Genomic DNA, 16,550 nt, shown 5'->3' with positions numbered 1-16,550 from the left:
ATTGTTAAAACTTTAGAAATTAGGTTCTAATTGAATTTACCTTTGCAAATTAATTCTAGTAGGTATATTACTTCTATGGAAGTAACTAATACCTTGTGACATTTAGAGTCATAAGTCAAGTCTGAAACTGTAGAGGAAAACTGGGGGAAATCACTCTTTGAATGACAATATGCTGTGAACGTCAATTTCTAAAACCCTTGGAGGAGTTCATGTGTACACACATTATGAATAAATATTATATGCAAGACTAGAGCTGCTTCATTTCTGCTGTGCTTACATTCTCTCTTTTATTTTCCCTACCCTCTAGGTCTCCAACCAGAGCAGCTTCAAAGACAGCTCTGATCAGACAATTCATCACATTCCACCCCCGTCCTTGTAGTCCCCTGATGTTCTTGGCTTAGTTTTTCTTTGATGTCTCTCAGACAATTTGTTTACCACCATGCAGCATAGCACTTTATGAAGTATTGCAGGAGCACCCTCTGCTGGTTAAAAAGATCAATACTTCATCAATTTAAATATATATTTTTAAATGCATTAAAAGTAGTTTCCAGTACTGCAAGAGTCTCAAGAGTCTTCTGCCAGTTTGTGGTCATTTTCCTAGGGTATTTTTATATATATTTTTTCTCCTGTTGTTTTGTGAAAGTCATGCACAGACAACGGAGGAAATTAAAACTATATAAGGAAAAACAGTGCAACACACACAAATACTGTCACATTTACAAACAAAAGACAGAGTATATTGCTGTAATAATCTACAGGTAATGACAAAAGTTACTCCCAAGCTATCAGATACATTTTCAGATTGAAATCTGATATGAGTTGACAATATCCATTTAACTTCTAAATTATTTCATAGTAAAGAAGAGAAGGAAAATATTAACGATACAAATGTTTAATGAGCTTTTCACTACCTTCTGTAGAAGGAAAAATTGTAAAAACCAGAGAACTTCATAAAAATATATCAATGCATTTTAAAATTATTATATTTTACAGACAGATAGAAACGGTCAGGCACCTACAGAATGGAGAGTTGAGAAGTGCTAGATGCTTCAACACCATAGGAACAGGGTCTGTTTACCCAGGACATGACCATGTCAGTCCTGACAATCTGAAGAATGTATTTTACTATTAAGACTAATAAAACAGTCCAGAGTATGTCAAAGGTATTACTCAGATCTCTTAGTTTTGAAATATAGTGCACTGATTGTTCCTTAAGGCTCCTAGAACATTACAGCTCATGCAATTGATAGGAAACTTGGGGACAGACAGGATGTCAGTTAGTGATTTCTGTGGCAAATTATACACCAACTTCTCTAGGGCATTCAGCAAATGTTTAGAATTTACTAGTTTATCTATTACCAGGATCAGTACAAAGAGTTAAAGGAAGCAATGATATGGATGGTTTGCTAAACAAGGATCCTATTCCAGTTAGGACACAAAAGGAGAACAGGTAAAGGAGATTGTATTTGGAAGAAACATGAATTTATGATGAAATTTTAAAAAAGTTTTGCCATAAAGTATCCTTAAAGGTAAAGCAAAAAGTCTAGTAGTGTCAGTTTCATTAAAATTACTAAAAGGTTCTTTAGAAACTTAATTATAAAATAATTAAGCAAAACATGATCAATTTGACTGAAATACAGCTAAGAGAGCTGCTTGTTTCTGAGACCATAGTGCACATCACAAGACATTTTCAGATAGTTGGAATTTGTTTAGCTGGATTTGTTGTTTCTATTATAACAATTTGTACTAATACTGCAGATAAAAAGAGAGCAAACTATTTGGGACTCTGTTTAGGCAGAGAAAAGTCCATCTATTTAATGAAAATCACCACAGAGCTTTTTTCTAAGGAGATAGCTGCCTCAAGCAAGACACTAACTAAATGGTCAGTGCTAGAAGTGTGCCTGTTAGATCCAGCCCTTTTGAACATCTCCTACCATGTCACCTGTTGAACACATTAAGCAAAAGCAGATTTACAAATTTAGCCTTCTTACCCCTTTGAGAAATAGGCAGCCTAGCCTAAGTAAGTGCATCAAATAGCTTAACACCGTAGCAATAGAAAAGGATCTACATGCAGAATGATTAGAACCAAATTCCACAAGGAAAAGTTCACAACTTGATCCATGTGACTTTGGGTTCTGTTGAACTGCAAAATCAATGGTTAGAAACAGGGATCTGTAACCTTAAAGAGAAACTTCTAACTGTGCATGCCACTTGTGAATTTCGTAAGTTATAATTTTGTCAAGCAGCAGAAACCAGAATTATAGTTTCTGTGATCTGAGACACATTCCAGTCAGCTGATATAACCAATTTAAAATTTGGGCTAGTTAGTGATAGTAACTTCCAGTCATGCAAGCCTTCGAAGATAGACAATAGCCCTGGGTAATAACAAACCAGAGATAAATTATCAGGCTAATTCTGGTGGTTATAGGAGCTAGAATTTCTTTTATGTGGCAGTGTAACAAAAGGGAAACCACAACCAGCAGTGGCTAGAAGGGTTGGGGAAGAGGAAAAAAAATATGAGAAAAGTGGGACAAGTTAATGGAAGCCATCTGAAATTCCTCCTTGGCTTTACAGAGATTTCTGCATTCCCTCAGCATGCTTTGGTATAGGAGAGGTGTTTGGTAATAGACTTACTGAGATTTCATTTCAGTGGTTTAAATATTGGACAATTCACAGTCAGTTGCTAAATCAGATTCTCATAGCACTAAAAGAAGCTGGCAACTCTTGTAAGTTTGAAGAGGACAGACATCCAGCTTGAGAACTGTATTGACCTGAGTGGATTTAGTGAACCATCTGGGAACCCTGCAGCAAGTTATGATGAATCATTTTGACCATTCTCATCAGGTAGCTGGTGCCCAGTGGCACATTGGACAGAACAGCAGAAATTTCATCATGGCTGCAAAAGACAAAAAGAAATTATCTCAGATGAACTTCTGACAGTATATTTATTAGCAATTAACTTCCTGTTCCCTGCTTTGAAGTGAAAAGTATGCCCAAAGTCCTTTATTCTTCTGCTTGTGCTACTCACCCAAGGCTCCCAATCCGTTTTTGGACAGTGAAAGGAAGTGGAGCTGATGGGTAGTTGGCAGATAAAGAGAATGTCACCTCAAACTTTGCAAAAACTGTGGAAGTGGAGAACAAGAGCTTCACTCTGCATGGAAAACAAAATGTACATGCAGAGGGTTAAGTCATGGCTTCCCATACTACAGCTTCCTTTGAAATTGTCTCTCCAGATGTGAAAGCCTAGTGTCTTAACACAGACATTATACACAGCCTCACTTTATATTCTTGAAGCGCATCAATAGAATGTGTTTATCGTGTAGCAGTAGGTAAGGTTGAAGGAATCTTCCCATTTTAAGTAATAAGGCCCAAGTTCCCCTCAGAAGAAACCAATCTAATATGTCCCATTTTGTCTTAGGGCAGAATTGTTTTGGAAAGACTAGGACAGGAAGGGAGAGGAAAGATTTCTTCAATAAATAAAAAACAAACAAACCTCATTTCTCCAAATCTGTACCTGCACATTTGTTTTGTTGACCTCACTAAAGAGTACTGCCTTTTCTTTTGTTGTTAGGTCGTGATGAGGGACACAGGATATTAGTCAGGGATATTACCAAAAAACCCCAACCTGTGATGATGTGTATATATCCCACATTAAGGAACATAGAGAAAGGGTTAACTAGAACAGGGATACAAAGAGGCAGTGGGAATCTGGAAGAGGGATCCTGCAGTGAAGAGTAAGTACTTGTCCAGCTTAGCCCAGCCATGCCATAGGACAAGGAAGCACCACGGGAAAGTGGGAACTGGGAAAATGAAGGATTATTGTGCTTTAAATGAACTTTAAGTTAAGCATTGTGTTTTTCTACCTGGCTGAAGCAAACTTAAGATGTCTTCGCTTTGCTGTTTTGATTTTTTTCCCCCTGAAGACCAGCTGTAAGAAAGAGACAGTTACTTACTGTAACTGTGATTCTTTGAGATGTGATGCAGCTGTGTATTCCACTTAGATGTGTGTGCACCCAGCGCACCAAAGCCAGAGAATTTTGCCTAGCAGTACCGTAAATGGGGAGTGCTTGTGTCTTGTGGCCACAGCCCCTCCTTTGGCCATATGAGGTGGGGGTGCCCCAACCCCCTTCAGCTCCTTCACCCCAAACATGCAGAGAGTAGAGACTGATGTAGAGGGGACAGAAGTGGGTCACGGAATACACGTCTGCATCACATCTCGAAGAACCAAAGTTACAGTAAGTAACCATTTCTTCTTCAAGTAGATGCAGCCGTATATTCCACTTCGGTGACTTACAAGCAGTACCGACCCAAGGAGGCAGGGCTTATAGCCTACCCAAACAAAGATTACAGGACAGGCTTACCAAAGCTTGCTTATGCCCTGGAAGATGCAGTAATGGCATAATGATTCGTAAATGTATGTATGGATGCCCACATAGCAGCCCTGCAAATGTCCGAACTGTTGTGGAAGACTGAGACTACAGACTGAGGCAAAGGTGGCAAATCACCTGAAAGCTCTCGGTAGGCAAAAATGCTCTCAAACTCATAGAGCCCCAATGAACTCGATTTTCTGAGCAAGAACCAAAGTTGACTTACTGGTATTTAGGATGAGACCCAGACAGTCAAACAAGCGCAATGTAGCTTCGACGTGGGAAAGGACTTCCTCTCTGGACCTGCCTCTCAGTAACCAGTCATCCAGGTACAGGAAGATGTTGATTTTTATTTCCTGAGGCACACCATCACCATGACCATGTAGCTGGTAAAAACTCCAAGGGCGAAAGAGAGGCCAATGGGAAGCACCATATACTGAAAATGGTGCTCCGCTACAATGAACCAAAGGAATAGCCGGTGGCTCAGCAAAATCACCACGGGAATCATATCCTGAAGGTCTGGAGCAGCAAACCAGACATTCTGAGATGACACAGGGAGACTAGTCAATAGAGTGACCATTTAGAACCTCATGTATCTGATATATTTGTGAAGCCGTGAAGGTCAAGAATAGGTCTCATTTCTTCCTTGGATCTGGACACCAGAAAGATTGAGATTAGAAGCCCTGACTCCAGTGTTCTGGCAGAACGTCCTCTACCGCTCTTAAAGCCTGTAGCTAGCGAACCTGCTCAAGGAGCAGTATGTCGTGAAATGGTCCCTAAAGAGGAATGGGGAGGGAGGGTCAGGGAAGAGGTGGAAAGGAAATGGATGGTGTAGCCCAATCGGATGGTGCTTAGGACCCAGCTGTCTCTGGAGGGCAAACCCCAAGCATCGTGAAAGCAAGTCAGCCAGTCCCCAAACAAAGGGGATGGGAAGAAGGGAGTGACCATTGGAACACTGCTCTGGACCAAGGAGTCAAAACAGGTGCTCAGAGGGTGCCGGGTGAAGGTGTGTGGGATTGGCCAACCCCCAGACCCGAATGCCTCCTCCTCTGGGACCTATGCACCTTTTTGGGGAAGTCCCACTGCCCTAGGGGAGGGAAAGGCTGGCCAAATGCATGCTGTTGATGATACTGCTGCTGCTATTGACCACAGCAGTGGTGCCTCTCCACTGCCGGCAGGTACACCACCAAGAACTGTAGGATAGCTCTAGAGTGCAGTCTCATTCATCTTGTAAAAAAAAAAAGCACTCGTCCATCGAAGGGCAAATCCTCTCTGGCCTGTTGCATGTTGGGAGCAATGCCCAAATTCTGCAGCTAAGATGCTTTTCTCACAGTCACTGCCGAGACCATCACTCTGGCTGAACTATCCACCATATCCAGTGCAGACTGCAACGAAGTCTTAGTCACCAAACAGTGATAAATGCCTGGAAGTCCTTCCTCAAGGCTTTGGGCAGCTAGTCTGCAAACTTAGACATAGCCATCCAGTTCACAAAATTGTATTTGGACAGCAATGCCTTCTGGTCAGCAATGCACATCTGCAAGGAAAAGAAGGTGTAAATCTTCCTGCCCATCAGGACGATCCATTTAGAGTTCTTCTTGTTGGGAGTGGAAATAAACCTGCCCTGCTGGGCTCTACTGTTCACCGCAGTTACAACCATGGCATTTGGGGCATTGTGGGACTAAAACCCCTCAAATCCCTGCACTGGAATGAAGTAGAATTTCTCCACGGGTTTCACATTAGGCAGTACTGAATCCAGAGTACTCCAGAGAACTGTAGCAGGCTCTAGGAGTGCATTGTTAGTAGGGAGGGTGACTCTCACAGGGACAGATGGCTGCAGGATATCCAACAACATATGGGTATTCTTCTAGAGGAACTTCTCCTGAATACTGAGGGAGGTCCTGGTATGCCTTGACATCCTCTGGTACTGAAGGAGAGGAAGAGCTTGGCAATGCAGAATTGTTTAGGGATAAAGAGGAAGTGGTTAACTGTGCCAGAGCCAGATCCTGCTCCAGGACCAATGGACCTGGATGGATGAGACTGGAGGTGATGGGAAGGTTTACCAGTAACTGGTCCTGTGGTGGACTGACACTCACTGCCACAGACCTGCCCGGTGACCTCGCCTTAGGGCGAGATGAGGAGCATCCACAGATTCCACAGGTATGGGTGGGTAAGGGCATTGGTGGCCAATAGGCTTCCTGACCGCAAGACAAGCACCAATTCTGATAGCAACAGCGTTCCATAAATGGCCCCTGCTGTGAGTCAGGCAATGGAAAGTGGGAGAATAGGAGGAAGATCCCAATCTGGATGCTGATGAGTACTGAGCTTAAGGGGATAAAGGTGGGGCCAGCCCTGAGGATGCGAGCAACCAGTCTGACTCATCTGTAACCCACACCGAAGAGGAAACTGACACCGACGGTGGAAATGGTATCGCTGGTACTGAGTACACCTCTGTTGTTTCTGGTGATGAAAGCAGAGTTGACCCCAACATCGGCCCTAGTACTGAGGTGATTGACGGTGCTGAAGTGGAAGGTGATGAGTGCCACCACAGTAACATCTGCAGCGCCAACTGCAACAGTGCCAAGGAGTTTCCCAGTGCCAAGGTCCCTTGCATTGAGCCTGGTACTTCCCCAGTTCCACAGACTGTGGAAGGGGAACATCGGGGAGACCTAAGGGTTCAGTGGCCTATCCAGCCAATGGGGCTAAAAATGACTTAGCCGTGGCAAAGTCCAGGACCAAAGGAGAGGTTGTGACAGAAAGGCAAAGGAGGTCTGCAGCCACCTGGCAGGCTACCGACATGGAAACAATCTAACAGGGTCTCTAACCTCCCTACTCAGTCCTGGGGAGCGGTAGGGAGGTTCGCACTAACTCTGTGCTCTTCCTGGAAGAGGCAAAACAGTCCCCACAAGATCTAGAGTAGTCTTGATTGGTCTTATGTGACCTTTTTGTTGGCACACTCCACAGGGAACGGTTCCTCTGTCTCTTCGGAGAGACACCTGCTCCAGGGCACAAAGTGGCAGCACTCTCAGAACCCGAGGACGATCTCTGATCCAACAAGGGCTTTGTTGACTTCTTCAAGCAGGTGCTGTTTTAGGCAAAGGCCCTTAGCCACTTGAGTTCATTTTGTGATTGATTTACAGATCGAACACTGCTCCTTGATGTGGGCCTCACCCAAACACAGCAAACTCCACATCCAAATGATCGCTCCCCGACATGACAGACAATGTTTAAACCCTGGTAAGGGCATCAGAAAGGAGTACTTATCTAAATACAGCTAACACTAATGTAACTACCACTAAGGGTACTAACTAACTATATACAACTAGAAAAAACACTAAAATAGTGAGAGGTTAAGACCACACAGAACTCCAACTCCAGCGACAAGTGGAAAGAAGGAACTGGAGGGGCGGGAGGGGCAGGTTTCAGGGTGACGCTGCCCCATATAGCCAGGGAGGGGCTGTGGCCACACAGTATGAGCACTGCCCCTCTATTGGTACTGCTAGGCAAAATTCTCCAGCTTCAGTGTGCTGGGTGCGCACACACCTAAGAGGAATACACAGCTACATCTACTTGGAGAACTACTCTTGGTCCTGACTCCCTGTACGTTGCTGCACCCTGATCTAATGCTTTGGATAGAGGTATGTGTCAAAGTGGCAGGTAGCAAGTGATGAAAGATATGTCAATAAGGAAGCTGACAGAATCCATGAACTGTTCATTTTCTGCTATTCTGAAGTTAGAGTTTTGTTTTTTTAAAAAGATGCTGAATTTGTTAAAAAAACCCACCAACAACAAACAAAAACAATTAAGTTTTTGACGTCAGCTGGCTTCCATTATTAAAGTTAGACGGAAAGTGTGTTTCAAAGTCTTCTGTTTATGAGTAGTTACTAACAGCACTTTTTGGGGGGTTGAATTGGAGTAGGTTTGATCTTTAATCACTCACTTTGTATTATCCACTTCTATCTTCAGAAGATTAAACTTTCCACCCCATCTGTTCAGAAACTCAATCTCTTCTCCTAAGAGTCGACAGCGATTCACCACTAATGAGACCTCATGCAGCATCTAAGTGGACAATCAGAAAAAGTAATCACATTAGAGTTCACTCTTGAAAGCTACATAACATTTTAAATTGCAATTCTATTCTAGACAGTACATTAAAAAACCCATAATCTTAACTGCTAGCTCTACACTCAGTCTGGGATCTAAAAATGAAACTGGTCAAGTATTACCACAGATAAAAATTCTGCTGCCCAAATATACCTCTGCATCCTTGTGGGAAGGCCAAATTTGGTTATGCAATTAAAACCACTATTCTATTAATTATGTAGGAACCAGAATAGAATTTCTGTCCTGGATAGTTGTGCTGGCTCTGTAGTGCTAATAGAAGTAGTAAAACTTATTCCAATCGTAAAGCAAGCAGACATCAATCAGGGAACAGATCTATTGATTGAAGAATCTACACTTATACAGAGTCACCATTCAGAGCAGAACCACATACTTTATTGTATGATTTATGATTGATTGAAACTACAGCTTTAGAATTACTTTCCTTATGGCAAACACTTAAGCAGCAGAATATTCATTAATTCAAGGCTGAACTTTATTTTAAGAAATCATTGTTAAAGAATATCATCCTTATTCTGGTGAACAGATCAGATTCCATAATCATCTTCTCAGGGCTCTGTAGTTTAGCTTCTTGGAACATTACCTGGGGCAAGTGGTGCATTGTTGTGCATTTTGTCTGCCAGGATCCCTGACTTTCAATAAACTGGAAGATGAGCCTTTGGACTAGACATGATGAGAGCGGAGCTTTTTCTTCTGTAAGACAAAAGAAAGAATTATTTTTCAGAACTGTTTATATTTGTAATCAATAATCTTTTTGGGACTGTCAGGCAATGCACTTGCAGATAAAGTGCAAGTGTGAAGATACCTTCCCATAAATAGGCAAACCCGAGGACCAGAGCAGCAAGCCACTTCAGAGCCTTACCATCCAACAGAGATTCAAAGCTCATATCAACAATCTTTCTGCAGGGATTGTCATTGAAAACTGCACCATCTGTGAGAGACCAAAAACAAACCGTAAGTGTGTATTTCCAGACTGTGTGCACTTCCTAACGCCTCAGAAATCTCTCTCCAGGAGCAGACATCTAGGTTGTATAATTTAATCCTTTTGTTAAAAAAAAATCAGGCCTGGACTCCAATCCATAACTACCTTAAACTCACAGTTTGAGTGCTTCCACTCTAGTATGTATGCCTTCTTCTACTAGTATAAGGTCTAAAGATGTCAGCCTGATCCGATGGATTTATATTATGTAAACTTTTTGGTTTGTAAACCAGAAAAAGGTCCTGACAAAATTTGCCACTCACCCACTGGTGGTCCAAATGTGATAGTCAGTTCTACAGAATCATAAAGGAAGGTAAACACTGCCTGTTGATCGCTCCATTCACTGATCTCCCATTCAGTGAAGCTAAAGAAGAAAAACCTGAGTTACAACCAAAGAAAAAGTGGAAAAAGATAAAAGTACTAGATGTACATACATCATCTACCACCACATAAATGTGCTAATGGTAGCTAGCACTTTTTTGTCCCTGTGGATCATCAAGTCAGATGGAAACAGTAGCATGACCTTCCAGGAAATATTGAAAAGTTTGTATTCTATTAAGAGGTAACACTAAACATTAAAACAAAAATACTCATTTTGGAAGGGGAGGAAACTGCTATAGGAAGAGATTTTGCAATGTCCCTTATGTATATAAAATCAGTTCATCCTACTATGCACTAAACTCACAGAAGCTTTACTGCTAATACTATATTGCCAGGAGATAGGTTCCTAAATATAGCATCAATTAAAAATACATTAGCACTACCAATGTGAGGAGAGGGAACTGGTTGATCTCTGGGATAAAAATCAAAGGTGAAGACCTTTTCCTTCCCTTACTTGTATTTGTCGAGGAGCTCCTCACAATCACTTGCTTTATTCTGCAGACGGTTTATCTCAGAAAACCCCTGCTTCTTCTGAACCTCCAGATTTGACAGATCCCTATAGAAATATAGCAACAAAAATCAGATGCTCCTGGGAAGACAAAGCACCCTGATACAATCTCTAGAACCTGAGTGCGCATGCAGGCTTTAAATAAAGGTAAAAGAATCATTGTATAAAATTCTACCTTTGAAGCTCTTCTTCTTGGGCTTTGAGGTTTTCAAGCTCTAAGAAATTTAAAAAAGCTATGAAAGATCTGCAAGCAGTATGAGAAGCATGAAAAAAAAACCCTGACTGGCTGTGCAGCCCTGGTTCTCAACATCAGGAGAGATCCCAGGGTGATGGTAATTATCCTTGCTAGGATATCAGTAGAAATGGGCAATTATTCAGCACTTGGAGAACAATGCATTGTAGCCAGCTCATGATCTTTTCAGCTCATTGTATTCCAAGTTCTGATTTTCCAGAAAAAAGGCAATAAAATGCAGAAAGGATGGTTTATGTGGATAGCCATCTCCCAACCCAGTGAAGACAACTGTGGTGGTAAGATGCCCACTTTCAGTGTTTGCTTTCACACTAGCCTGGAGGTACATATCTCCTACTCCGGGCCATAAATCTTTCCACCCCTAGAGTTCATTAATAGAAATGCACCTCAGCTGGCCCCATTACCTTTCTCAGAGTTTCTCACTTTGGACTCCCACTCTGCCACTGGATCACTGATATCTGCTTCACATTCTTCCAACTTAGTAACTAAAGGAAAGAAGCGTTAGAAGCCACTCTCTACCCACCACACTATTCTGAGGCACAGCAGTGACTCCTGCAGGAATGCAGCCTCTCTTTGTATCAATGTCAGACTCAATGTTTAGGTTTCAGTTGTCTTCAGCTATTATAATAATGAGCTGCAGTTTTACTTTGTCAAAAATGACAATATGAACACATATGACAAGAAGCCTGTAGTTCTACAATTTACACAGAAAATTTCAGGTAGCAGTGGATGATGGGTAAAAAATCCTATCCCATTATAGTAGTTTTGAAACTCATGGCGCACATTTGTCTTGAGCACTGAAATATATTAGAAAAAAAAACAAAAACTGGTCACTTAGTCTCCATGTCCTACTTACAGGGTTCCCCTAAGCCAAATCTACAATCACAGGCCTATCTAACCAGCCTCATACAGACAAGTTACTCATAGAACAGGAGTTATAACGCTTAAACACCCCTTCTCTAGTTTCTGCTTGTAAGTGATCATTTGAATAGTAGCTGTTCCAAAGAAGTTAAGAGGTGTTTACACTCCAGTAAATGAAAATTCTTGAATTGGGATCTGAAACACTTACCTGTTTCCAGAGCTAAAAGACAACTATCCATCTCCCTGAGGAATTCATCCACTTTTGCTATTCTTGACTGTAGTTTCTCCCATTGGATCTAAGAGTAAAATTGGACAATTATGTTTCATTTTTGTTTAGTAATATATTTTCGCATAAATCTATGGCTGCATTTAAATAATAGTTCTGTGTTTGCTAGGACTCTCACACTGATCTCTGCTTGCCAGGAGAGGGACCAATGAAACCAATGCAATCTATCAAACTTAGACCTAAAACCAGATAGACAGCAGTTAAGATAATCACAGGATTTCAGATGACACCAGAGCTGCTTTGCCATCATCTTTCAATCACTTTTCTCAAGAAGAGGAGAGATGATGCAGGGTGCTAACTAAGAAGATATTTTTTGAGCAAATGCTAACCTGTTTGACCCTTTAAGAAATAAGCAAATTCTGAGATGTCCTTCACAATGGGACAAATGCTCCATTTATTTCTCTGACTGGTAGCCTATGCCGATATCCCCACTCTCTCATTACTTGTAGGGCAACATGATCACACTGAAAGAAGATAGCAGTGCCCATGTCGTTGCTACTCTCCCTCCCCTTTTATATTTTGTAGTGTGTAGCATCCACAGGTCTGAATCAGGAGCAAGGTCCCCACTGTGTAAGTGGATAGAAAGATATTACCCCTGCCCTAAAGTGTTCACAATCAAATTTAAAATAAGATGCAACAATATGAGGGAGTAAGTAGGAGATTAACAGTAACAGGATGCATATTTACATAGGTTATGTGCATAACTTGATAGTCAGAACTCACCTTACACATTTTAAATATAAATTAAATGAATAAATCAGGAATCCCTAATGGCCTTCTACCACCCTCTTCCCTTCTCCAACCCTAATACCTGTGTGTTCTGCACCAAATTGTCATACAATTTCACTTTCCCCTTGTGAGCCAGGACTTTACTCTTCTTGGTGAAACAGGATTTCATTTTATTCAACTCTGTTCCAAAGTTCTTCAGCTACAATGGATGGGAACAACAACATAGGCAAGGTGAATTAGAAAGTTACATAATGTTAGTCTTTGGGACTGATTCAACTGTCTAGTAGCAGCATATATGAGTCACAAGTAGAGCCCTGCAAATATCCATGGACCATGTTTGTGGATCACAGATGGATGTGGATCCAAGTTTTATATCCAGAGCCCTGCAAATCTGCGGATATCCTTGTGAAACTCTGCATGCCATATTCACCATTGTGATAGGATTATGATATGATTGTGATATAATTATGATGCATCTGGTACAAAATATGTCATGTGAGGTGTCAATGGAAAAGTTGTGGTTTGCTGCATATGATTATCCTATTTGTATGCATGTATCATTTTTGTATCTGGAGTTATGAATATTGACTATGCATCTGTATTTCAAATGTGCTTGCTCCTGGGTAACTCCCATAAGTTAATTTACACCCAGTCTAACCAGCAAATTGTGAAGGGTCTATTCAAGGTAATCGCCCAGCAACAAAAACAATGGGCCATGGGAAAAGCTTAGCCTCACCTGATGAGCTTTCCTGTGGACGCTTGAGCCAATATACGGATAATAACTGCTATGACTCATTGAAGCACACAAGGGCATGTGACTAGATCATGTGATATTAAACTTCATCCTGTGTCTATATTTTTCCACTAACTGGGCTAGGGGCTTTGCTTGGAACAATGATGTTCCCTCCACATGGAAGAAGCTATAAAAGGGGGAAGTGACATCACCACTGGCCTCAATCCCCCTACAACACATAACCTGGAAACACCTAAGGAAGAAAGACTGATCTGGGGATGGGGGTCCCAGGCAAGAAAGAAGAAAGCACTGCCTGTGTGTGGAAGATTGGTGGACTGTTGGTACCATCAAGGTAAGACACTGCTTATTTCAAATCTTGTCTAGTTTAATAAATTTAGATTGCAATTTTATTTCTTAGGTGTATACACTATTACTTATAATCACTTAAAATATTTTGGTAATTAATAAATTTGTTTTATATTTTTACTAAAAGAGTTTGTTGTTAGAAGTGCAAAGGTAAATCTGCTCAGGAGCAGGGGCTGGTGCATTGTTCTTTCCATACTGAGGGGTGGACTGGGAAATAAACTTACACTGGTCAGGCTTTTGACCACGGCAAGATGGTACAGCTCTGGGGTCCTAGGCTGTGGACTGGCTGTAGCCTCTCTATTCTTGGTTCATGAGTGGCTAGGAGAAACATTCATGTAACTGCATCTTGGGGTGTCTCTTCTTGTGTATGGCTGTGTAAGTATAAGGTCTGGAGAGGATTTCAGCTTGTCACTGCCTCACAGCGCGAGAGGGGGCCCAGGCTGGTATGCCACAGGGCTCAGCGGTACCCAAGTCCCAGGTTGCATCCCAGGGAAGTCCATCACAATCCTCTTTGGGGCAGGGACCATGTTTGTGGATCCGATGTGGATAAAAATTTTGTATCCACACAGGGCTCTACACACCAGGAATCAAAAATTTGGGTCAGGAAGTTCCATAATGCTAATTAGGCTCAGTATAATTTAGTACTTTATTCTTTGCAAAGACTTAGCAAGTTGGAAATCCCTTATTCAAAAGTAGAGGAGCACACAAAGTATCAAAACACCAATAGCATTGGACACTTATGTCAAATAACCAGAAAAGAGGGGCTTTCAGCACATACAAGGAGTGATATGCATTTTTTTTGCCTTAAGTACTATGAAAGGTTGTTACCCTGGTTGGTTGAGACACTTAGCACAACTCTACAATATATATATATATATATATATGGTATTGCCATACTGGATCACATTTGTGGTTCATCTAGTCCAATATCTTGGCTCCAATAGTGGCCAACACCAGAAGCTTCAGGGGAAGGTGAAAGACACACACCATCCACACTCTAGACACGCAGATGCATGACAATCTACTTCCACATGAAGGTTTCATTCTAATCCCTAATAGAGATTGGCTTAGTATCCCTTGCAACATTTGTTAACATTAACTATAACAAAAATATCCAAGAGTTGTTATCCATAACGACGTCCAATCCATCTTTGAATCCTGCTAAGTTTTTGACCTCAATGACATCCTGTGACAATGAGTTCCACAGTTTAATTATGAACTGTGTGAAAAAGTATTGCTTTATTCACTTTTGAATTTACCATGTTCTAATTTCATTGAATGTCCCCTTGTTCTTGTATTGAGACAGTGAAGCTCCTGATCTACTTTCTTGATACTATTAATTACTGTGTATACTTTTAGTGTGTCCCCTTTTTTTCACATCCAAATGTTTTCAATTTCTTCATATAAGAATTTTTCCATGCCCCAAATCATTCTCATTGTCCTTCTCCAAACCCTTGCCAACTCTAATACCCTTTTTTGAGATGGGCTAACCAATGCTGAATACAGCATTCCAGATGGAAGGAGGCCCACTGATTTATATAATGGCATAATATTTTCTGTATTATCCATAAATCAGGCTATGCTTTAGTAATGGGTATTTTTAGTAAAAGTCATGGACAGGTCACAGGCAGTAAACAAAAATTAATGGCCCGTGACCTGTCCATGACTTTTACTATATACCCCTAACTAAAACTTGGGCCAGGAGGCCGTGGGTGCTGAGGAAGCAGATGGCCCAGTACCCCCGCTGGTGCTGGTGCAGAGGGGGAGACAGGCGGCAGCGTATGGCCCGTGGCCCGTGACCCCTGCTCGTGCTGGGGAGGGGAACGGGGTTTGGTGGGGCTGGCAGGCTCCCTACTTGGCTTCAACCACCACGTCCCTGCAGCTCCTAGGGGAGGGGCAGCCTGGGAGGCTCCGCGGACTGCTCTGTGCGCAGAGCTCTCTGGCCCCTCCACCTAGGAGCTGCAGGGACATGCTGGTGGAAGCCAGGGTGCCCCTCCCCCAGGTAAGTGCCACCCTGCACCCCAACCCCCTGCCACAACCCTGAGCCCCCTCCCACACACTCAAACTGCTGCTGCTGCTGGCCCAGAGGCTGCCTGGCTCGGGCAGCCTCTGAGCCAGCACCAGCCGCTGCAAAAATCACGGAGGTCACAGAAACTCACGGAATCAGTGACTTCTGTGACAGAAACAGCCTTATCCATAACATTCATTACACATCCTAACATCTTGTTTGCTCTTCTGACTGTAGGGGTGCACTGAGCAGAATTCTTCATTGCGTGATCTACAGTGACATGACGATTCTTTTCATGAGTTGATGAATTAATTTAGAATCCAGAAAGGTATATGAGTAGTTCAAATTTTTCCATCCAATGTGCATTACTTTGCATTTATCAACACTGGTCATCATCTGCCATTGTGTAGTCTATTCTCCTCGCTTGGTTAGGTCCCTCTGAAATTCCTAACTCTTCTCTTAACTCAACTAACCCAAATAACTTTGTATCACCATCAAATTGAAGATTGAAACTAGAAAAATTCAGACTGGAAATATGGGGTAATTTTTTAACAGTTGTTCTAATTAACCATTAGAACAATTTACCAAGGGTCCTGTAGATTCTCCATCGTTGACAATTTTTAAATCAAGATTGGATATTTTTCTAAAAGCTATACTCTTAGGATTACTTTGGGGAAGTTCTACAGCCTGTTAGACAAGAAGTGAGACACGATAATCCAAATGGTCCCTTTCTGGCCTTAGACCTATGAAATTTTGCTACCTTACAACTCATTCCCCTTTTCCAGATTGTTAATATACTAAGCACAAGACTTAATACACAATCCTGAGACATTCTACTGTTAACTTTTTGCCATGATGAAAATTGACCATTGTCTATTCCAGCTCTTTATTTCCTGTCTCTTAGCCAGTTTTGGATCTATAATAATAATTTGCCTTTTGTCCCACAATTAGCTAGTCATGTCC

At 41.8% G+C, this 16,550-nt stretch overlaps 1 protein-coding gene across 1 annotated transcript in view; it reads right to left on the bottom strand.

The window, feature by feature from the left end:
* Positions 1-1,782: 1,782 nt before the first annotated feature.
* KNL1 (kinetochore scaffold 1) overlaps positions 1,783-16,550 on the bottom strand; it is a 49,697-nt gene continuing 34,929 nt past the window's right edge. Inside the window, exons 17-27 of the mRNA XM_045013510.1 lie at positions 12,563-12,679; positions 11,674-11,761; positions 11,009-11,089; positions 10,530-10,569; positions 10,301-10,402; positions 9,729-9,829; positions 9,349-9,417; positions 9,070-9,179; positions 8,305-8,423; positions 3,029-3,151; positions 1,783-2,896 (exon numbers count right to left, since the gene is read on the bottom strand). Of these exons, the coding sequence (XP_044869445.1) occupies positions 2,782-2,896; positions 3,029-3,151; positions 8,305-8,423; positions 9,070-9,179; positions 9,349-9,417; positions 9,729-9,829; positions 10,301-10,402; positions 10,530-10,569; positions 11,009-11,089; positions 11,674-11,761; positions 12,563-12,679 (1,065 nt within the window). The 3' untranslated portion in view covers positions 1,783-2,781. The remainder of the gene's footprint in view (positions 2,897-3,028; positions 3,152-8,304; positions 8,424-9,069; positions 9,180-9,348; positions 9,418-9,728; positions 9,830-10,300; positions 10,403-10,529; positions 10,570-11,008; positions 11,090-11,673; positions 11,762-12,562; positions 12,680-16,550) is intronic.

The sequence above is a fragment of the Mauremys mutica genome, chromosome 4 (assembly GCF_020497125.1).
Source record: "Mauremys mutica isolate MM-2020 ecotype Southern chromosome 4, ASM2049712v1, whole genome shotgun sequence".
Lineage (NCBI taxonomy): Eukaryota > Metazoa > Chordata > Testudines > Geoemydidae > Mauremys > Mauremys mutica.
This window is presented reverse-complemented; position numbering and strand designations above follow the sequence as displayed.